The sequence below is a fragment of the Xyrauchen texanus genome, chromosome 15, assembly GCF_025860055.1.
Source record: "Xyrauchen texanus isolate HMW12.3.18 chromosome 15, RBS_HiC_50CHRs, whole genome shotgun sequence".
Classification (NCBI taxonomy): Eukaryota; Metazoa; Chordata; class Actinopteri; order Cypriniformes; family Catostomidae; genus Xyrauchen; species Xyrauchen texanus.
In genome coordinates this window covers 9,469,791-9,494,487 of record NC_068290.1, presented here as the reverse complement: position 1 = coordinate 9,494,487, position 24,697 = coordinate 9,469,791, and the positions used below count along the sequence as shown (strand labels likewise).

The 24,697-nt window shown below is 38.5% G+C and overlaps 1 protein-coding gene across 1 annotated transcript in view; it reads left to right on the top strand.

The window, feature by feature from the left end:
• Nucleotides 1–24,697, top strand: part of LOC127655956 (sterol regulatory element-binding protein cleavage-activating protein-like) — a 49,834-nt gene that overhangs the window by 4,112 nt on the left and 21,025 nt on the right. The window contains exons 2-7 of the mRNA XM_052144056.1: nucleotides 2,024–2,224; nucleotides 9,316–9,436; nucleotides 9,580–9,737; nucleotides 10,412–10,620; nucleotides 10,938–11,043; nucleotides 12,959–13,131. Coding sequence (XP_052000016.1) covers nucleotides 2,103–2,224; nucleotides 9,316–9,436; nucleotides 9,580–9,737; nucleotides 10,412–10,620; nucleotides 10,938–11,043; nucleotides 12,959–13,131 — 889 coding nt within the window. The 5' untranslated portion in view covers nucleotides 2,024–2,102. The remainder of the gene's footprint in view (nucleotides 1–2,023; nucleotides 2,225–9,315; nucleotides 9,437–9,579; nucleotides 9,738–10,411; nucleotides 10,621–10,937; nucleotides 11,044–12,958; nucleotides 13,132–24,697) is intronic.

The window sequence follows — 24,697 nt, the reverse complement described above, 5'->3', positions numbered from 1 at the left end:
TCAAATATCTATGCAAACTTTTTGCAGTAGAGTTACAAGTGGATGATTTACAGTGGGACATTCCGCTGCTGAGATAAAGCCAGTTGAAAGAAGGTTGTAAAAACATGACAGCTTGCAGCTTCAGTGGACCTTAGGTTTGATACAATAGAATAGATAGACTTAATAGTGTTACTTATAGTCACAAGTGTATTTGTAAGTGCAATGTCTGATTTTAAAGAATTGCTGTTTTTTTTGTGTGTTTTTTTTTTGCACAATTAATATTATATTCACAGTGTGGTGAAATGTATGTACAATTGCATTATGGATATGTATATATGACATAATAGTTTCCTGGCTAATGACAATATCCAGTGGCTTTTGAAGTGTGAAGAGGGCATTCGTTTTTAATTGTTAGCTTCTGGGCTGTTATCTTTTGTCCTTGGTCCTGTCCAAAGCAATAACTTTGCATTTAAAAGTTTATAGTCCAGCATGCATGAAAGGGTTATCAGGTGTCAGGCTATCACCAGCTGTCAAACAATGTTCCTTTGTGCAAACTGGTCCTGTCGCACGTGTTTGCCAGCACGTGTGTGCACAATCTCTCAAGAATTTAAAATCTGTTTGTGTTTTTTCATCATTTGCCCATTTCCGTGTGGTAGTATTTGAGTTTGCCTGGATGTTCAATCTTTGAACAGTGTCTCTGGACTCTGTGTTCTTTTGTAAGCCTCCCAGACTCAGTAATAGAATGAGGGAGGGAGTTTGAGAATGTGTTGTGTTAAAGAGAGAGACCCAGGGTTTGATTGGCTCTTCCGTGGAGTACAAAAAAATTATTTTAACAGAATGGTTACGCTGCTCTTTTCCATACAGTGATTGGTTATTACATATGCACATGCTTTTGACATGGTTGACATCAGAACTCGACACATCTTGATGCACCATTTAAATATACATAATGGAGATTTGAGAGCTGTGATGGAGGGGAAGATTTGTATGATTTTTTTTTAATTCTTACTAAAATTTCGACCTGTTCCTCACAAAAAACTATCATATGGCTTCAGGAGACTTGAAATATTGGGCACAAGCCATATGGACCATTTTTATTGTTCTTTTTTTTTGTCCTTTTTGAAGCTTGAAAACCCCAAATTTAGTTTGGACAATTAATTGGTAAAATAACCCCAAATGAATCCAATACTTGTGCAACTAGTCGACCATCTGATTGCTTTTACAAGGTGTCTTTTGAATGACTGAATAAAATCAGTTAATTTCTTTCTTCTGCAAAGTGATTGCCACACTGTAGTTTCCTTCTTTCAGTCTGTTTTTACAAAATCTCTTGCATTATGCCATAATGCAAGTTGTCCACAATCTTGGGTGTATTTGTGTATCATTCTCTGCAAGACTGCTTGTGTGTGTCATCTTTTTTTTGGAATATTTATAGAAATGTGTAAAACGCAGGCTCTCTGGAGGTAAATGCCTGGGAGGAATGTAGTCACAAGGGCACTAGTTGGCAAAAAAAGCTTTTTGTAAGCCATAGACCAACAGTATACCTAAAAAACCTTGAACCCTCTGCTTTCAAAGTGTAAAAATCCAATATTCTCTCCTGTGGGCAAAGGGTTAACTTGAGTAAGTTAGGTTTTGTAAAGGATGAACTAATGTTATCAGCAAGGTAGTTTAGTTAGATGTTTCTTCATCTCTTGATACATTCTTTGTTACCAGAATGCTCTCAGAAAAAGACCATGGATTGCAAAAATGTTTCATAACTATCAAATTTCACATATAAATACATTAATGGCTTTCAGATATCAGTGTGACATGGATTTAAAACTTTATGGAGAGTTTATGCTTCAAAAATGACCATTTTATGGGGACTTTAAGCCACTTTGGTTCTGCTGAAAGAGGACGAATTTGAACCTGCAACACAGCTCAACAAATCTGACACACATGGCCTAACCAATAGGTCACAGCTTGAAGGAGCCTTGTTGTCCGGCAATCACTTCAGTTGACTACAGAGGACAATGCTTACACATGTGTACCTGCTATGTTTACACAGATCCCTGGATGCCCGCCGGTGCCCTCACCCTGGCCGCACACGCAGACTCGATGGCCATCAGCTGACCCTTCACCCCAGTATGATGGTGAGAGAGCGACTTCGGCAGAACATCTCGGCCGCCTTCTACCGGCACGGCCTGCTATGTGCCTCCTACCCGGTCCCCATCATTCTCTTTACCTCTGCCAGCATTCTGACCTGCTGGTGAGTCTGCTATCATGGTTTTGGCACTTTTATAGAGCACGACTGTCTGGTTCGGGATGTAAAAATGCCATACATTTTTTCCATAGGGTAATTGATTTTAAACGATAACTTTTAAATCTGGTGAATTTGGTGAATATCTAAACTACCCATAATCCTGCAGAGAAAGATCCGCCAATCAGAGAATTGTGGCAAACAAAGAGTGCCAAAAGAGCTCAGCAACGATCACCTACTCCGGTTACACACTGTCAATTATGCAACTCCATACACAAAAACAGTGGTGCTTTCTGACTTGATTTAATATAGTCTGTTAATATTAACATACCAAAAATATAATTATTGTTTACTTATTTTAGTGTAAGATAAAATGTATTTCATATGCCTGTCCTTACAGGAATCTGATATATGGCAATGAACTAAACATATACTATAAAAAAACTATAGTTCATATATCTAGGCAACATAGCTTATTTGAATTCCACTTTGATAAGAAAAATATTTACATGTATATGAATAGAGCCATTTAAGCAGATATGGGTCTGGAGCTTCTGTTAATGTTCACATCAACCATCAGTAAGGGAAAAAAAAATATTTGAGTATTGTTGGTGCCAGACAGGGTGATTTGAGTATTTCTGTAACTGACGCTCTCCTGCGATTTTTACGCACAACACGAGAGTTTACTCAGAATGGTGCCAAAAACAAAAACATCCAGTGAGCGGCAATTCTGCGTATGGAAGCACCTTGTTGATGAGAGAGGTCAACAGAGAATAGCCTGACTGGTTTGAACTGACAGAAAGGTCTACTTTCTATGTAGTTAATTGCGATTATTGCTGTCAAAGTTAACACGTTAATAACATTTTAAAAGTCCACCACATGCCACTGCTCTGAAACAGCTTATAAATGTGTGTATATCTGTGTATTTTGTAATAAGCTTAAAATATACAGTATTGTTTCTTTTCAAAAACAGTTTACAATTACAGTATTTAATTTCAAATTAAAAGTTGTATAGTTTTCCGTAATTGTTTTATTCAATTAGATAATTTGCAATGCTTCGTGGGACTCCCTCATTAAAGACATTAAGTACACCGTATTGTTCCTTTGTATTTATGTGTGATTTTCTTTTTTTTTTTTGCTTCAAATTGAAGTTTGTAATATTGTGATTCACCTCCGAACTAGTTGGTTTGGATTTTATGAAATCGCTATGGAAAACAATGAATGGGAAAATACTTCCAGAACCAAAGCGGTTGAAAAAGTGGGCGGGCACTGTTGCACTCTATTGATAATATAGTGGAGAGAGCACAGAAATAAAGGGGGTTGGAAAATGTTGCGAGCTAGATTTGAACTTGCTGTTGCCACATTAATGCCACTAGGCCACACCTCAGATAAATGCTCTCATTTTTGAAATACTTAATGGGCAAGAAAATGAAGCTTATTTGTACAAATGAATTACAGTAAAGGAGAATGGTTTTGTGTGTGTGTGTGGGTGTTTTGGGGTGTGAATCTGAAAGAATGAGAGAGGGCATCATTCTTGAAGTTGGAATGTGGTGGGTTGCTCTTCACAGTTCGATTCGAAGGCAAGATTAGTCATGAAGCTCCCATGCCAGGAGGACTATGTGGAGCACAAACACAAACTTACTAGAACTCAAAGAGGGAAGACATTTTTTCTCATGCCTGATCACCTACTCTGTCATGTTAATTAAATGCCTAGTGCTTTTCTTAAAGGACAAAATACCAGCAGGAAAGAGTGAGTGTGAGAGAGTATCAGATCAAATGCAGGTGTTACTGAGGGAGGACAATCATGCATCAGTTGCAGCAAAATTTATTTTTGAGCTGCACACCCTCAAAAATCAATCACTGCCTTAATGTACAGTATTTTAAAAAAAATTATTATATTCATAATGTCTTGTTAAATGCTTATTTTTTTTAGATTGTATAGTGTATGTTTTTATTCTATTCATTGCCTGGCACCTTATTTAATTTTTTTTTTTTTTATTGTTATTTATTACTGTTTTATTATTTTTGTTTGACATTATCTGTTCTGTGCAGTAGTGCTTTGACAATATTGTATGTAAACACAATCGTGTTAATAAAGTACTTTAAAAATTTAAATTTAATTGAGTTTCTCTCGGAGAACAGCCCAGTGTCTCCAGCTGCTTATAGGATTGATCCAAAACATTGAGCTGTGGCACCCCATATAATTAAATAATCACCAAAATTATTCCATTTGTTTGTGATGTGTTTGTGCTGATTTGGTGTTTGAGATATTAAGCATTCTTTTTTGGGCTGTGTGAGGTCACTCTCCACCCTCAAATCAATACAAACTGGTGCTGGTCATTTGTGCTCTGGTTGTGCCGTTAAAACAAATGTTGTAACTAAAAAGTGTCATTAATTTGTGCTGTTGAAAAAAAAAACCTGTAACTGTGATCGTTTTTTAAATATAACAAAAAAATATTTTTTTAAGAACATTTAAGAATCACGTTCAGTTGGTAATGAGTTGCTGGACAAATATGCGGGGACATAATTCAGTTGTGATGGTAATGCTTTAGATTAGTTGATTGTTCAAAATAGGACCATGGTTCTCAGCTGGAAACAGATGGAGTGAGTAGTCAATTACAATTTTACCATCCTTTCAGAAGGGCAACTGCTCCCTTTTGATTGCAATTCCTCGTCTTGTGATTTTGCATTTATTTGTGAAATTAAAATGACAGTAAGATGCCTTATTTCAATTTATTGTTTCAATACTCTCCCCATTTTTACAAAGACTTTGGGGAAAAAAAAATTAGGGACATCTTGGAGGTGAAAGGTACACAATTAGCGTTATATGCACATTTCTGTTTAGAAACGGTTTAGGGGCAGATTTCTTTTGTGATAAACCAGAAAGTATGCAACAGTGTTTTTTTTTTTGTTTTTTTTTTTAAGCATGACAGAATCATGCACATCATTTTTGTTGATAAAAGGCCATTTGAATGGAAACGAGCAGAAGGCAAATTTTGCAAAAACTTTTTACTCATTTTCACTTTGTCGATAACAAAACAACACAAAAAGTGGATGGAAACTAGGCTATTGTGAATGGTCTTTCTAACCACACTAAAATAAAACCTTGCAACAACAACAAAAATCCCACTCGCATACAATGAAGGAGGCTCTTGAGCTATATCTTGAGAGCACAATATTTTGCATAGAGTTAAGTTTTTGTATTACTTAACCTCCTTAACTCTGGGCCATTTGTATGTATATACAAAATTAAAACAGTCAATCTTAGTAAAAACAAAATACAGTTTTTACATAATAATGTTATTTATTGAAGCAAAAAAGTTATCCAATACCTACTTGGCCTGTGTGAAAATGTATTTGCCCCTTAGTTACTAAATACCCAAAGCTATGAAACTGCATTCATAATGGGGTTCAGCTGGACTAGACACCCTCAGGCCTGATTACTGCCAGTCCTGTTCAATCAGCTAAATATAACTTTTTCAGCAGTTTTTTAGAAGTTGGCTAAAAGGACAAATCATCCGGGAAGTCACAAAAAATCCAAGGACAACATCCAAGGAACTGCAGGCCTCTCTCGCATAAATAAAGGTCACTGTTCATGACTTAACTATCAGAAAGACACAGTCATGGAAGAGTGGTGAGGCGAAAACCTCTGCTAACCCAGAAGAGCATTAAGGATTGTATGAATTTTGCCAAAACACACACACGTGATGATTCTGAAACCTTATGGGAGAATGTTCTGTGAACTGATGAGTTGAAAGTGGAACCATTTGAAATTTAGGGCTCCCGTTACATCTGGCTTAAATCAAACACAGATTTCCACAAAAGGAATATCATACCTACAGTCAAGCATGGTGGTGGTTGTGTGACGGTGTGGGGATGCTTTGTTACTTCAGGGCTGGGGCGACATGAGGGAAACATGAATTCTGCTCTCTACCAGAAAATCTTGTTTGAGAACGTCTTGTCATCAGTCTATGAGTTGAAGCTAAAGAGCAACTGCATTATGCAGGAAACCAATGATCCAAAGGTCAACCTCCGAATGGCTCAAAAGAAGCTAAGTTAAAGTTTTGGAGTGGCCTTGTCAAAGTGCTGATTAGAACCTGATTGAGATGCTGTGGCAGGACCTTAAACGGGCAGTTCATGCTCAAACCCTCCACTGTGACTGAACTAAAGCAGAGTGGGTAAAAATTCCACCACAGCGTTGTGAAAGTCTAATCTCCAGTCATTGGAAGCATTTGGTTGCAGTTGTTGCTGCTAAAAGGGGCATAACCAGCTATTAAGTTTAAGGGTATCCCTTAAATACAATTCTTTATTACTGTGTATTGTTGTGTAAATGGTTAACTATAATTCTTCCTTATGTTCATTTTGTGAAAGCAGTGTGAAAACATGTCTTTATTTTTAAAACAAGATTATTTTTTTATTGTATTTTACTACTTGCGTTCAATATTTTGAAACTTGACAATAGTAGCTGTCAATAGCTGTTTTGGATTGTCAAATACCTAATGAGAAGGAAGCTGGCTGTAGGACTAAATATGTTAGAAAAAGGACAGATGAAGCAATTTGTAGATTTAGAAATGACTTGAGTGAGCAAGACTGGAAAGAGGTGTATGTCGGGGAAGTAAATGCTGCATATGAAGCTTTTCTAGATAAATATCTTGCATTATATGAAGGGTATTGTCCATATGTGCAATATAGATATAAGGATAGCTTTAGTAAAAACCCTTGGATTACAAGGGGACTACAGAATGCATGCAAAAAGAAGAATAAACTTTATAGAGATTTTATTAAATTTAGGTCAAAAGAAGTCGAAATGAAGTATAAGTTGTATAAAAATAAATTAACAACAATAATGAGACAAGCGAAAAAATATTATTTTGGTGGTTTATTAGAAAAAAACAAAACTGATATTAAAGGAACATGGAATGTTTTGAATAAATTGATTGGGAAAAGTACATCAGGTCAGGACAGTACATCACACCATTTTATAAACGAGGAAAATAAGAAAATTGAAAACTTAAACGAAGTAGTAAACTAATTTAATTCTTTTTTTGTAAATGTGGGACCCAAGCTAGCAGAGAATATTGAAAGACATAACTTAGGGTCACAGAATGGAGGAATAAGGGGGAGTAGAGTACTCCAATCAATGTTTCTTGGAGATGTTAGTGAAAATAAAATTCAGTCTATAGTAAATGCATTAAAATACAAGACATCTACAGATATGGATGGGTTAGATATGATTATTGTAAAAAAAACCATTGATTGTATTGTTAAACCTTTAAGTTACATATTTAATCTTTCATTTCAGACAGGGATTTTTCCTAATAGGATGAAGGTAGCAAAGGTGGTCCCACTATACAAAGACGGTGATAAGCATATGTTTACAAATTATAGACCAATTTCGTTATTATTGCAATTTTCTAAAGTCCTTGAAAACATTTTTGTGCAAAAATTAGATGAATTTATTGAAAAAAACCAGTTGTTAGATGAGAGTCAGTATGGATTCCGTTCAGGTAGATCTACAGCTTCTGCGACCATGAATATAGTTGAGGACATAGTAAATGCTACTGACAACAAGAAACACACAATAGGTGTGTTTATCGATTTAAAGAAAGCATTTGATACAATTGATCATTCAATCTTGTTATTAAAGCTACAATCATATGGTGTGAGAGGAATAGTGTTGGATTGGTTAAGCAGTTATTTGAATAAAAGACAACAGTATGTTCAGTATAATAATAAAAATCCAATAATATGCAAATTAAATGTGGTATACCGCAAGGTTCGGTTTTAGGACCGAAATTATTTATACTTTATATTAATGATATTTGTGATGTATCGAAGTTATTGAATTTTGTTCTATTCGCAGATGACACAAACATTTACCTCTCAGGAAATGATTTAAATGAATTGGTAATTAGTATGGAACAAGAAATGGTTAAAGTGAAGGAATGGTTTGATATTAGTAGGTTGTCATTAAATTTAAAGAAAACAAAGTTTATGATTTTTGGTAATAGAAAAAAAGATGAGAGTATTGTACTATCAATAGCAGGAACAAAAATAATGAAAGTTAGGGAAATCAGGTTTTTGGGTGTGCTACTAGATGAAGGGTTGACTTGGAAACCTCATATCTCATACATACAAAAAAAGATATCTAAGAGTATTTTTGTATTAAATAAGGTAAAACATGTATTAGATTATAAGGCATTGCGAACCTTGTATTGTGCACTGGTGTTGCCCTACATCAGCTACTGTGTGGAGGTGTGGGGAAACACATACCAAAGCAATACAAGGTCACTATTTCTATTACAAAAGAGAGTCATACGAATTATATTTAAAACAGATTATAGAGAGCATACAAATGCCTTATTTTTTGGCTCTAAATTGTTTAAATTTAAAGAATTGGTCGAATTACGGACACTTATTGTTATGTTCAAAGCAAAAGATAGAGTATTGCCCACGAACCTTCAACACTTGTTTATCCTTATAGAAAATGAAGGAAGAAGAAAGGGACATTTTAGGTATCAAACTGCAAGGACAACAGCAAAACAAATGTGTACTTCAGTGGTGGGAGTGAAAGTTTGGAGTTCTTTGCAAAATGAACTAAAGCAATGTAAAAATATATTTCAGTTTAAAAAAAGATTTAAAAAGAAAACAATGGATTTGTATGAACACTTATAGAAGTTGTTGATGATGATGATGATGATGATGATGGTTGTGATCATGGTTTGCTTTTGCTTTGGAAATCTGTTTCAGGTTGATGTTTTGGTTTCTAGTTTGTTTCATTAGTTATCAGCATGTATTGACGGGGACTTGATATGCTGAGTCTTTTGATATGTTGAGTTTATTTTTTATTTAAAATTTATTTGTGGAGGGGGCAGAAAATATAAGATATTCTTCGTTCTGCCTCTTTTTCATCATGGTTTTATAAATTATATATATGAGGATGATGAAGTAAGTTAATGGAAAATATCCATGAATGAAATAAACATAATCAATCAAAAATAATGTCATCTCTGATTTGAAAAAATATCCCTATTAAGCCATTTCAGAGAAAATATATTTAGCCTCATACTATCATCTTTAATCTCTTTTTTTGTTTACAGTTATCCTCTGCTGAAGCTGCCTCTGCCAGGAACTGGGCCTGTAGAGTTCACCACTGGAGTACGGGATTATTCTGTTCCGTCCCATGGGTCTCAGGTTGACCTGTCAGAGCGACCTGATTGGGTAAGGTTGAATGCTTGTTTGATAGACAGTGTAGAATGTGTTTACCTCGACACATGGTCATTCTTGTATTAAAGCATGCAGCATTTCTGTAGACTATTATTAGAGTGCTTGCAAAAGCTGTCAAATTGCTGCTCTTCTTGCAGTATCAGGGTCCTCCTGTGGCCTACATCCAGCAGGTGCTGGTGAAGGCAGCAGTCTCACCGTGGGACAACAGTCTGGTTCCTGTGGATGTGTTCCGCTCTCCCCTGGGCCATGTTTTCAGTCTTCTGGAGGAGATCAGAAATCATGTTTACACAGACAGGTAGACATTTTTCACCTTCACGGCTTCGCTTTAGCTTGTTTGTTGTTGTTTTTTTTTTATCCATTATCTCAATTTATTTTTTATTATTTTTACTTATAACAGTAATTTTTGTAATGTATACTCTGTTTTTATGAGTTTTCAGAGTTTCTAATCTATTTTCTTCATTAGTAATTAAAGGGATAGTTCACCAAACAAATTCATTTGAATTATTTTAATACAAATTCTGTCATTATTTACTAATCCTTAAAAGCTTTTCTATCCTTGTTTGACATTTTCCTTTCATGGAACACAAATGGAGATTTCAGGCAGTGTTAGCCTCAGTCACTTTTCATTTCATCATTTATTTTATATGCAATCAAAGTGAATGCTGACTTGAGGCTAACATTCTGCCTAACATCTCTTATTGTGTTTAAGAGAAGAAAGAAGGTCATACGGGTTTGGAGTTTTCATATTTTTATGAACTATCTTTAAATGTAAAGTGGCTGATAAAGTGCAGTCAACTTATCACAGAAGGTTGTAAGAATAAAACTAAAGTTTTACATTTCGGTGGGTTGAAATTTCTACAGTGTGGGTCTTAGAATAATTGTGTTACAACCTCTTGCTTCTTGTTATCATACATTTCTCAAAACCTCGTTCTTTCCCCCTCCCCCTCCACTCTCTTTCCACATCTTTAGAAGTTTGGAGGCTCTGTGTTTGCAGGTGACGGACCTGTTGCCAGGGTTACGACGCATGCAGGCTATTCTTCCAGAGCACGGCTGCCTGCTGGTCTCCCCTGGCAACTACTGGCAGAATCGGCGTGACCTGTTTGATGCAGATCCAGACCTCCTGAAGACAGTCCACCAACATGAACCCAAAGGCCTTCATACTTCAGCCACCCTGAGAGGTGAAATACAACAGATGCCTTAAAGGGATAGTTCACACAAAAATGAAAATTCTGACATCTGCCTCAGTCACTGTTACCTCTGATTGTATGAAGAAAAGAAAAAAAAAAGATGCAATGAGACTATACGAACATACTGCCTAACTTCTCTTTTTGTGTTCCACTGAAGAAAGCTATACAGGTCAGACAAAATTAATGTGAGATTATGATGACAGATATTTAATTTCTGGGTGAACTATCCCTTTAAACAAATTTTAATTTTGACCTGCTGTTTATTGAAGACCTGTACACTCACCCTGTCATTGCTTTGTTCCTTTCAGACTTGCTCTTTGGTGTACCAGGGAAGCAGACGGGTGTAAGCTTGTACAGCAAGAAGAGAGTGGTGACATACACCATCACGATTGCACTAAGCACCTACGAAGCAAGGTTAGTTTTCTCATTTTTATGAATAGTAATGTTTGCTTAGGGAAGCATCGATATTTTTTATTGCTCATACTCTAGTTAGGTATTTGAACCAACCTCTTATTAAACATTATGCAACTCATCCCACACATTTGTGCTACAGACATGAATGATACTTCAAATTATGTGGCTCCTTTAGGAAAGGTGTGCAATTACTTTAGGGCTGTCACTATTGATTATTTTGTTAATCGAGTAAGCTACTGATTATTGTGAAGATTAATTGAGTACTCGGAAAAATTATTTGACTCCAATTGCATTAAATTGAGATGTAGTCATGTTTAGCTAAATTGCGTTCATTAGCCTAATTTTTAATGCACTCTATGATTGAATAACAACAACAAAACAATTGTGCATACCATATCTAAAGCAGATCTATAAAGTAAAACAATGTTGCCAATATAATGTACAAAACACAATCTACCTATTTCAGTTAAAACTGTTTAAAAAAAAGTTTAAAGGTGCAGCTTCAGATGTAAGATTCAGAAACCCTTGTTATTAATGACACCTGTGGCCGTTAAGTGAACTGCAGCCAGCTACCTGTTGCTCACGCTCATGCTCACACTCCATAGGGAATGCGAGTGAGCATCCAAAACAATGATATAACGAACAAAGAGGCTGAACGTGATTCACCGGCATCATACTGACAGATGAGGTAGCATGATTAAAATGACACAGTTATGATTGTTTTATTAGAAATTGAGACTAAACTAAAACTACTTATCAGCTAACATAGCATACTGATACACACATACAGCTACACACTACCGAACTATACCAGACAGTTTAGTGCAGTTATATTGCACTATTGTAGGTTTTGTATGTCATATGTGTACAACGATCAAGAAACCAGCATATTTGCTTCAATCTATCCTGTATTCCTGAAATTCGTTGAAATTATTTGAAAGTTAGTGTAGGAGTCGGTGTTGTGCTGGAAGCCTGACGTTTGTTGGATTCTATCTCTAAGATAACGTTACATAGTGTTGCTGTGTGTTATTGCTATTGAATAGCAGAAGTGAAGCTATTACTGTCTGAGGCAAGGCTCTCGGGAGCACGCGTAAATGTCACATCCTTTGGATTTTCCTGGCAAAAGCAACCTGCTCCCTTCGCACGTAGATTGAAAATCAGTCTACAGGCTTTAATGGGCAACCTAGGAAGTCCTGGAAGGGCTAATTTTTTAAGCTGCATTACAAGCCGTTCACACAGTGGCAAAAGAAAGGCGAATATTACATGAACATTTTTACATATTGCACCTTAAAATATGGGAAAACAGGCCATGCAACTTTAATGAAGTCCAATAAACATCTTTGTCATTACATTATTTTATGATGTGTCATAAAAGCCTATATTGCAAATGAATGTATAGATAAATAGGTTTAGAGTGCATTCCAATGTGTTTTTTGCTAAGTTCTGCATATCCCGAACACGGAAAAATGTATGGTTCGCCTTCTCTCGCGCGTCATCTATGAAAAGTCTTATTTTTGAAGTGAAGTTATCACCCGTGTACTGCGTCACTTCGATTTGTCAAATTTTTTAAATCAAGTAATTGTGACAGCCTTAAATTACTTCTATAAGTGATTGGACTTATTTTTGCCTGGCAGATGATAAAATTAGCACAAAAAAACAATAGACCAGAATATCACTTAGACTTGGGGGTGGGAACTTTTGATTTCAGCTAATAAGTAACCATTAAGCAACCACCCAGAACTCCATAGTAACTGCATAACCACTTAGGACATCGTAGCATTTTGGTGGCAACATTTGCACAATAAATCATAACTCACATTTTCTTCAGAAAATTTTTAAATCAATTTTTCTTTTTAATATTGTTGCTTCCAACAAATGTCAAGCATCTTGTTTATTGTGTTTTTGGCATGGGCAGGTTTGTAGCCAGCCTCCGAGCCCGCCTTAAACAGATTCACCCTTCAGTGAACTGCAGTCTACGAGAGGACCACATGGTGCATGTCCATTTCAAAGAGGAAATCGGCATTGCTGAGCTCATCCCTCTAGTCACCACCTACATAATCCTTTTCGCTTATATCTACTTCTCAACACGTAAGCAACATCCCCACAAAAACTTTCTATTTCTTCCTGTGTTATTTGTTCTTGTTGCTTCTAGTCTTTCTTTGATTTGGACTTTGAATTGGGTTTACCACAGCGTGAAATCATCTCTTCCCAAATATGGGGTCAATCTGCCTGCATGATTAGGGCACCTACAGTACACACTAGAGAAAGCTAGTGTTTGATGGAGATCAGCAGTTATAGAAATACTCAAAACCAGCCCATCTGGCACCAACAATCATGCCATGGTCCAAATCACTGATCACATTTTTCCCCATTCTGATGGTTGATGTGAACATTAACTGAAGCTCCTGAATCATAACTTCATGATTTCACGCACTGCACTTGTGCCACACTATTGGCTAATTAGATAATCGCTTGGAGGATTTTTGGTGACAGACAGGCTGGTTTGAGTATTTCTGTAACTGCTGATCTCCTGGGATTTTCAAACACACAAAAGTCTCTAGAATTTGCTCAGAATGGTGCCAAAAACATCCAGTGAGGGGCAGTTCTGCGAATGGAAATGCCTTGCTAATGAGAGAGGTCAACAGAAAACGGCCAAATTGGTTAGAACTGACAATGTCTACGGTAACTGTAGAACGGTAACCACTCTGTACAATTGTGTTGGGAAGAATAGCATCTCAGTATGCTATTGTGAGATGTGGATTGGCGCTGTTTTGGTGGCACGACGGGGACCTACACAATATTAGGCAGGTGGTTTTAATGTTGTGGTTGATCGGTGTAAACAAACAGGCTCATGACAAATGGTTTTACCCTCAAACTTTAAGCCATGTTGCCATGCTGTTCTTTAGAATGATTAATGCAGTAAAATACTTGTAAAAAATTAATAATATGCTACATCAAGATTTTAGGTTAGAATTTAGTCAGTGGGCTATTTTTCACTTTTTTAAATTCACTATTTAATTTTAAATGGTCCCGTATAACAAGTGAATTCTTAAATGCATGTATCTATCTCAATTACTATGAGTTAAAAAAGTTGCATGCATCGTAATTATACTTGACCAATAAGATGACTAGGTTACACCAGTTCTGTCTGGAGGATTGGGCCAAAATTCCAGTAACTTATTGTGAGAAGCATGTGGGATGCTACCCAAAATATTTGACCCAAGTTAAACAATTTAAACACAATGATACCAAATTATAACAAAGTGTATGTCAACTTCTAAACCGCTGGGAATGTGATGAAAGAAATAAAAGCTGAAATAAATAATTCTCTCTACTATTACTCTGACATTTAAAATTCTTAAAATAAAGTATTGAAGTTTCTTTGATTTAAATATCAAGAATTGTGAAAAACTGAGTTTAAATGAATTTGGCTAAGGTGTATGTAAAATTTTGACTTCAAATACAGTGGGGCAAAAAAGTATTTAGTCAGCCACCAATTGTGTAAGTTCTCCCACTTAAAAAGATGAGAGAGGCCTGTAATTTTCATCATAGGTACACTTCAACTATGAGAGACAAAATGAGAAAACAAAATCCAGAAAATCACATTGTAGGATTTTTAATGAATTTATTTGCAAATTATGGGGGAATATAAGTATTTGGTCACCTACAAACAAGCAAGGTTTCTTGCTCTCACAGACCTGTAACTTCTTTAAGAGGCTCATCTGTCCTCCACTCATTACCTGTATTAATGGCACCTGTTTGAACTTGTTATCAGTATAAAAGACACCTGTCCACAACCTCAAACAGTCACACTACAAACTCCACTATGGCCAAGACCAAAGAGCTGTCAAAGGACACCAGAAACAAAATTGTAGACCTGCACCAGGCTGGGAAGACTGAATCTGCAATAGGTAAGCAGCTTTGTGTGAAGAAATCAACTGTGGGAGCAATTATTAGGAAATGGAAGACATACAAGACCATTGATAATCTCCCTCGATCTGGGGCTCCACGCAAGATCTCACCCCGTGGGGTCAAAATTATCACAAGAACGGTGAGCAAAAATCCCAGAACCACACGGGGGGACCTAGTGAATGACCTGCAGAGAGCTGGGACCAAAGTAACAAAGGCTACCATCAGTAACACACTATGCCGCCAGGGACTCAAATCCTGCAGTGCCAGAGTGTCCCCCTGCTTAAGCCAGTACATGTCCAGGCCCGTCTGAAGTTTGCTAGAGAGCGTTTGGATGATCCAGAAGAGGATTGGGAGAATGTCATATGGTCAGATGAAACCAAAATAGAACTTTTTGGTAAAAACTCAACTCGTCGTGTTTGGAGGAGAAAGAATGCTGAGTTGCATCCAAAGAACACGATACCTACTGTGAAGCATGGGGGTGGAAACATCATGCTTTGGGGCTGTTTTTCTGCAAAGGGACCAGGACGACTGATTCGTGTAAAGGAAAGAATGAATGGGGCCATGTATCGTGAGATTTTGAGTGAAAACCTCCTTCCATCAGCAAGAGCATTGAAGATGAAACGTGGCTGGGTCTTTCAGCATGACAATGATCCCAAACACACCGCACGGGCAACAAAGGAGTGGCTTTGTAAGATGCATTTCAAGGTCCTGGAGTGACCTAGCCAGTCTCCAGATCTCAACCCCATAGAAAATCTTTGGAGGGAGTTGAAAGTCCGTGTTGCCCAGCGACAGCCCCGAAACATCACTGCTCTAGAGGAGATCTGCATGGAGGAATGGGCCAAAATACCAGCAACAGTGTGTGAAAACCTTGTGAAGACTTACAGAAAACATTTGACCTCTGTCATTGCCAACAAAGGGTAAATAACAAAGTATTGAGATAAACTTTTGTTATTGACCACATACTTATTTTCCCCCATAATTTGCAAATAAATTCATAAAAAATCCTACAATGTGATTTTCTGGATTTTTTTTTGTCTCTCATAGTTGAAGTGTACCTATGATGAAAATTACAGGCCTCTCTCATCTTTTTAAGTGGGAGAACTTGCACAATTGGTGGCTGACTAAATTCTTTTTTGCCCCACTGTATATCTACACTGTGTTCACAATTATTAGGCAACTAAATTGCAAAAATAATTTATCCCAACTCAATTGTTTATTCTAAGTGCAACAAATAATTAACACAAAATGACAATTAAATACGATTTTGGTCTTTCAGAAATATTCAGTGTCCAATCTAGCCACCCTTCTTTTCAATAACTCTCATGAGCCTTCCATCCATGGAGTCTGGCAGTTTCTTGATCTGTTCACCATCAACTTTTGCTGAAGCAGCAACCACAGCCTCCCAAATGCTGTTCAAAGAGAACCTATTGAGAACTTCATTGTAAATCTCACATTTGAGAAGGGCCGACAAGTTCTCAATAGGTTTTAAGTCATTATTTGGGCATCTTTTAGGCCCTTGCTGGCTAGCCAAGCAGTGGAGTACTTGGATGCATGTGATGGAGCATTGTCCTGCATAAAGATCGTGGCCTTCTTGAATGCTGACGACTTCTTCCTGTACCACTGCTTGAAGAAAGTACTTTCCAGAAATTGGCAGTAGGTTTGAGAGTTGAGTTTTAGTCTGTCTTCAACTTGAAAAGGTCCAACTACTTACCTCATCCTTTATGATAGCAGTCAATACCAGTATCCCTCCTCCACCTTACTAGTGCCTGACTCAAAGAGGTGCCCTGTGTCCATTAGTGATCCAGGCACGGGCCCATCCATCTGGTCAATCAAGAGTCACTCTCATTTCATCTGTCCATAAAACCTTTGAAAAATCTGTCTTCAGGTATATTTTTGCCAAATATTGATGCTTCAAATTGTGAATCTTATTCAGTGGTGGTCATGTTTCAGAGTTATTGATCTTGGCCATGTCGCTGAGCACTTGACACCTTGTACTTCTGGACATTCCAGGTAGGTTGCAGTTCTGGAATATGGTGGTACTGGAGGATAATGGGTTCCTGGTAGCTTCACATTTAATTATTTTGCTGTTAATTTGCACCTTTTTTTCTCCACGTGTTTTTTGCGCCCCAGTTGACTATTTAAATCAAATCAAAATCAAATCACTTTATTGTCCCATGTCCATATACACAAGTGCAACAGTAGGTGAAAGTCTTGTGTGCATTTCCGAGCAACATAAGTCATGAGAGTGACGAGACATATACTAATTTACAATAAACAACATATTTACACAACACAGTTTACATATCAAATGTACATATATTTACGCAACACAATAATTATACACTCACCTAAAGGATTATTAGGAGACACCATACTAATACTGTGTTTGACCCCCTTTCGCCTTCAGAACTGCCTTAATTCTATGTGGCATTGATTCAACAAGGTGCTGAAAGCATTCTTTAGAAATGTTGGCCCATATTGATAGGATAGCATCTTGCAGTTGATGGAGATTTGTGCGATGCACATCCAGGGCACGAAGCTCCCGTTCCACCACATCCCAAAGATGCTCTATTGGGTTGAGATCTGGTGACTGTGGGGGCCATTTTAGTACAGTGAACTCATTGTCATGTTCAAGAAACCAATTTGAAATGATTCGAGCTTTGTGACATGGTGCATTATCCTGCTGGAAGTAGCCATCAGAGGATGGGTACATGGTGGCCATAAAGGGATGGACATGGTCAGAAACAATGCTCAGGTAGGCCGTGGCATTTAAGCGATGCCCAATTGGCACTAAGGGGCCTAAAGTGTGCCAAGAAAACATCCCCACACCATTACACCACCACCACCACCAGCCTGCACAGTGGTAACAAGGCATGATGGATCCATGTTCTCATTCTGTTTACGCCAAATTTTGACTCTACCATCTGAATGTCTCAGCAGAAATCGAGACTCATCAGACCAGGCAACATTTTTCCAGTCTTCAACTGTCCAATTTTGGTGAGCTCTTGCAAATTGCAGCCTCTTTTTCCTATTTGTAGTGGAGATGAGTGGTACCCGGTGGGGTCTTCTGCTGTTGTAGCCCATCCGCCTCAAGGTTGTGTGCGTGTTGTGGCTTCACAAATGCTTTGCTGCATACCTCTGTTGTAACGAGTGGTTATTTCAGGCAAAGTTGCTCTTCTATCAGCTTGAATCAGTCAGCCCATTCTCCTCTGACCTCTAGCATCAACAAGGCATTTTCGCCCACAGGACTGCCGCATACTGGATGTTTTTGCCTTTTCACACCATTCTTTGTAAACCCTAGAAATGGTTGTGCGTGAAAATCCCAGTAACTGAGCAGATTGTGAAATACTCAGACCGGCCCGTCTGGCACCAACAACCATGCCACGCTCAAAATTGCTTAAATCACCTTTCTTTCCCATTCTGACATTCAGTTTGGAGTTCAGGAGATTGTCTTGACCAGGACCACACCCCTAAATGCATTGAAGCAACTGCCATGTGATTGGTTGATTAGATAATTGCATTAATGAGAAATTGAACAGGTGTTCCTAATAATCCTTTAGGTGAGTGTATACAATGTACAGTAAATAATACACACAATATAGAATACACATACAATAAAAATAAAAAGTATATAAAAAAATATATACAGTAGTTGTATTGTGAAGAGAATACTGTATAATTATGACAGTCCAGTGTGAGAGAATAAGATTAATAAAGTGCAGTGCTGATGTATATTTATCATAAGAGATCAAGTGTTCAAAAGTCTGATTGCTTGGGGGAAGAAGCTGTCATGTAGTCGGCTGGTGCGGGTCCTGATGCTGCGATACCGCCTGCCTGATGGTAGCAGTGAGAGCAGCCCATGGCTCGGGTGGCTGGAGTCTCTGATGATCCTCAAAGCTTTTTTCACACACCGCCTGGTATATATGTCCTGGAGGGATGGAAGCTCACCTCCAATGATGTGTCTGGCAGTTTGCACCACCCTTTGCAGGGCTTTGCAGTTGTGGGCGGTGCTATTGCTGTACCAGGCTGTGATGCAGCCAGTCAGGATACTATCTACAGTGCTGGTGTAGAACCGTATGAGGATGTGGTGGTTCATTCCAAACTTCCTCAGCCGTCTCAGGAAGTAGAGGTGCTGGTGAGCCTTCTTCACAATGGCCTCAGTGTGGACTGACCGTGTGAGTTCCTCAGTGATGTGGACACTGAGGAACTTGAAGCTGCTGACTCTCTCCACCGGTGCTCCATTAATGGTGATTGGGCTGTGTTCTTTGTCTTTCCTCCTGAAGTCCACTACAAGCTCCTTTGTCTTACTAATGTTGAGGGAGAGCTTGTGCTCCTGACACCAGCGTGTCAGAGTGTGCACCTCCTCTCTGTAGGCTGTTTCATCATTGTCAGTAATCAGACCTTCCACCATCGTATCATCAGCAAATTTAATTATGGCATTGGAGCAATGTGTTTTCACACAGTCATGTGTGTACAGGGAATACAGAAGTGAGCTGAGAACACAGCACTGCGGGGCTCCAGTGTTGAGGGTCAGTGATGAGATGTTGCTGCCCATTCTAACCACCTGATGTCTGCTTGACAGGAAGTCCAGGATCCAGCTGCACAGCAAGCAGTTTAAGCCCAGAGCTTCACATCAAGCTTGGAGGGCACTATGGTGTTCCTTTTTTCCAGGTGGGAGAGAGCAGTATGTATTGTAAATGCAATGGCATCATCAGTGGCGCGGTTGTTGCGGTAGGCGAACTGCAATGGGTCCAGTGAGGTGGACAGCACAGAGCAGATGTAATCTCTGATTAGCCTCTCAAAGCATTTGCTGATGATGGGGGTCAGAGCTACAGGACGCCAGTCATTTAAACAATTGATTTTTTTATTGCTTTGGTACAGGCACAATGGTGGACGTTTTGAAGCATGTGGGGACTACAGACAAGGAGAGGGATAGGTTGAAAATGTCCATAAATACACCAGACAGTTGGTTCGCGCACGCTGTGATGACACAGCCCGGAATGCCGTCTGGACTTTACGCCGTCTGGCATTTACGGATGTTCACCCGTTGGAAGGATCGGGTTACATCCGCAGCAGAGACGGAGAGTGAACAACCTCTGTAGCGTGGGCCACGAGTACTCTACGCGAGGGCGGTGTTATTTTTGTATTTGCAAAAAATCGTTTGATTGTCTGGTGGTCATGCCTCAATAGTTATTTCAAGAGTGTTGCATCTGTCTGTAAGGCATTTTACTATTTTTGACTTTTCAGTGTCAGTTAAACCTCTTTTTTTGATGCATTTTACCTGAGGTAATGAAACTGCCTAATAATTATGCACACCTTGATATAAGGTGTTAGTCTCTTTCGCCACACCCTCCCTCATTACACAAATACATATCACCTGAAATTGATTGAATCCAATAAGCATTACATTTTATATGGTTTTGAGTTGAAAATGTGCATGGAAATAATTATAAGCTCAGAATACTCACTTGCCTAATATTTGTGCATACAGTGTATGTATAGATATCTACTGTCCCTGCCTGAAGGAAAGAAGCCACAGGCAGTCAGATATTCTTAGCCGCAAGCAAATAAACCATAACAAATTATAAGTGAAAATATCGGCGGTAATTCCATTATCGGTGCGATAATATTTAGATTTTCCCTGTTATCGCTGATATATCGTGCATCCCTAGTAATGTACAGTGAAATGGAGGACTTCTGCTTCCGCCCACATTGAGTAAGCAGCAGAGAAGGGAGCTCCTCTAGCAAATAAGTGATTATTGCTCTTTAGTTCAATCATCCTTTTAATACTTTAACATTTCAACCAAAGAGGTAAAGCTACATACGTTTTGACATGAAACAGAACTCATGCAAAAAAGTTACATTGACAATCCAGTGTAATACGAAGGCAGAAAGCAATGAGAGATAAATGGACGAACACATGAATGAGGCGGATTCACCCATTTCACTGAGAACACTCATACACACAGAGAGGCCAAGATAAAGTGATATTAAGTCACAAATTTTAAATCTACATTTGGACAGACAAAAGTATCAAGAAGAGATGAAAGCAGACACACTCTCGCTTTGAGAGGAAATTTTCCCTGATCTGGCCGCCTTACACAAAGCGCAAGCCGAGTCAACAAGCGAGTGCATGGAGGTGGGGAAAACACTGAGCGACATGATGGACCAGGTGGCAGCACTAGAACATTCTTACGAAACCATGGCCAAAGAACACAAGAGAAAAAATAAACTTTGGATTTGGAGAATGAAGGCAGATTTGAGATTCGTAGGGGTCCCAGAAGGAGCGGGGAGCCTGGTTTGATTAATCAAAGACCTCCTATTGGAGCTATTTGGACCCGAAGGCCTGGGAGATTCCCTTATGATTGTTGCTCGCGTGCACAGAACTCATGCGCCAAAGCCGAAACCAGGAGAGAGGCCCAGAGCAAGTTGCTCGTTTAACTTGGATATGTGAAAAAAAGAATTTCACTGTATATATGCAGAAATGTATAATGTGTGGCTTCTAGAATAAAGGCCACCTCTACTACAACGGATCTCCAGTGCACATCTTACCTGATGGCAGAGGTCAAGTATGTGCGGTGTTCAACCCAGTGAAGGCCAAGTTATTGCCAGGATAAACTACATTTTGTACTATCGAGACAAACTGGCAATCACCGTAGATGGACTCCGGTACATGTTTGAACACCCTTGAGAAGCTGACAAATTTATAGAGAAGAAAACTCAAATCTAGATCGCTGAACTGTATAGTCTAAACCAAGTGATCGGGTTTAAAAACACCCAGACTTATAAGTTGAGACGTGATGTCTGATTTCATTTTCAGCTTTTATGCAAACTTAAACGCAAAAAAAAAATGGATTTCTGGATTCTTATTATTCAACTGTAACTCAAGCACTGAATTACATTAAAGGGGACATATTATATCCCTTTTTACACAATCTAATATAAGTCTTAGGTGTCCTCAGAGTGTGTCTGTCATGTTTCAGCTCAAAGTACCTCACAGATCATTTATCCTACCATGCCATTATACCCCTGTTTTGAAGCCCTGCTCCAAACGGACTGTTGTATGGGGTTTTTCCACTGCACGGTACAGCTCGACTCTGCTCACTTTTTGCCGGTTTTCCACTTTTTTAGTACCACCTCAGTCGAGGTTCCAAGCGAGCTGAGCCAGTATTAAATGTGACATAAAAACCCTGCAGATCACTGATTGGTCCGAGAGAATCGTTAGGGACATCAATCCGCTAGTTTTGAAGTTGGTAACAGCAATAGCTGTATCATTTGTTCATGCGACCTTTGAATTGTAAAAAGAAATGGCTGTGCGCAAAACCACGCTGTTGTCAATAAACGAGGTGCAGACGTTCCTCTCGTTAGCGACGAACGAAACGGCGCAAAACGAAAAAGTCTTTCAGGAAGTGTCTCAGCTGTTGGCCACACACTGCTACCACCGGACCTACCAACAGTGCAGGGAAAAGTAAAAAAGACTTAAGTGACTGAATGTGGAGGTGGTTCAACCAAATGGACGCTATCTATGGCAATAGCAAGCAATGGGAGGGAGAGTGACCAGGACTCAGCGTTATTGTAGTCCACAATGGAGGATGGTACGTTTTGCTATGTTAACTCTTTATTCTGCTGGAAAGATTCACTTTATTTAGTTGACCAGCTACTGGAAAGCTTGCTTCTAAAACAACCAGGCCAATTTAACTGTTACACTTGTGAAAAATCACCATGCACAATGAGCTAGAGCTAACAGCTAGCAGTCTTGTTATTGTTTATGTATTCATATATATATATATATATATATATATATATATATATATATATAATATATATATACACAGGTGAAACTCGAAAAATTTGAATATCGTGCAAAAGTTAATTAATTTCAGTAATTCAACTTAAAAGGTGAAACTAATATATTATATAGACTCATTACAAGCAAAGTAAGATATTTCAAGCCTTTATTTGATATAATTTTGATGATTATGGCTTACAGCTTATGAAAACCCCAAATTGAGAATCTCAGAAAATTAGAATATTACATGAAATCAATAAAAAAAAGGATTTTAAATACAGAAATGTCGGCCCTCTGAAAAGTATAATCATGCATATGTACTCAGTACTTGGTTTGGGCCCCTTTTGCATTAATTACTGCCTCAATGCGGCGTGGCATGGATGCTATCAGCCTGTGGCACTGCTGAGGTGTTATGGAAGACCAAGATGCTTCAATAGCGGCCTTCAGCTCTTCTGCATTGTTTGGTCTCATGTCTCTCATCTTTCTCTTGGCAATGCCCCATAGATTCTCTATGGGGTTCAGGTCAGGCGAGTTTGCTGGCCAATCAAGCACAGTAATACCATGGTCATTGAACCAGGTTTTGGTACTTTTGGCAGTGTGGGCAGGTGCCAAGTCCTGCTGGAAAATGAAGTCAGCATCTCCATAAAGCTTGTCTGCTGAAGGAAGCATGAAGTGCTCTGAAATGTCCCGGTAGACGGCTGCATTGACTCTGGACTTAATAAAGCACAATGGACCAACACCAGCCGATGACATGGCTCCCCAAACCAACACAGACTGTGGAAACTTCACACTGGACTTCAAGCATCTTGGATTGTGTGCCTCTCCATTCTTCCTCCAGACTTCCACAGACCCGTCTGTGTGTGGTGGCTCTTGATGCAGTAACTCCAGCCTCAGTCCACTCCATGTGAAGCTCCCCCACACATTTGAATGGCCTTTTCCTGACAATCCTCTCCAGGCTACGGTCATCCCTGCTGCTTGTGCACCTTTTTCTTCCACACTTTTCCCTTCCACTTAACTTTCTATTAATGTGCTTTGATACAGCACTTTGAGAACATCCAACTTCTTTTGCAATTACCTTTTGAGGCGTTCCCTCCTTGTGGAGGGTGTCAATGATGGTTTTCTGCACAACTGTCAGGTCAGCAGTCTTCCCCATGATTGTGAATTCAACTGAACCAGACTGAGAGACCATTTAAAGGCTCAGGAACCCTTTGCAGGTGTTTTGGATTAATTAGCTGATTAGAGTGTGACACTTTGAGCCTACAATACTGAACCTTTTCACAATATTCTAATTTTCTGAGATTCTGAATTTGGGGTTTTCATAAGCTGTAAGCCATAATCATCAAAATTATATCAAATAAAGGCTTGAAATATCTTACTTTGCTTGTAATGAGTCTATATAATATATTAGTTTCACCTTTTAAGTTGAATTACTGAAATTAATGAACTTTTGCACGATATTCAAATTTTTCGAGTTTCACCTGTGTGTGTGTGTGTGTGTGTGTGTGTGTGTGTGTATATATATATATATATATATATATATATATACAGTAAAACTGATTTACAAAAGAAGCATCTTTTAGATTTAGCTATCATGCAACATCTGCAAAGATGCTGAGATACTGTAAACCCCAAGGGGTTTGTAGCCTGGTTGTATTGTCTTTTACCTTGCATTGTTTTGTTAATGACTTTCAATGATGGCATGCCACGATACCTGATTGGAAGCACAACCTTAATCTTGATTGGGTATATGAAGATATGAGTGTTTTTTTTAGAAGTTGATAAGCATATTTATTTAGCAATACTTCATGCATATATTAAAGGGCTAGTTGCAGTTTATTATAGCATAGTTTGTCTCTTCTTTCTGCAAAACTCTCAGAACCCCGTGTTTGGGTCGCAACCCACCATTTGGAAACCACTGCTACTTTTATGATCAAGATATTTGTATCCATTCAG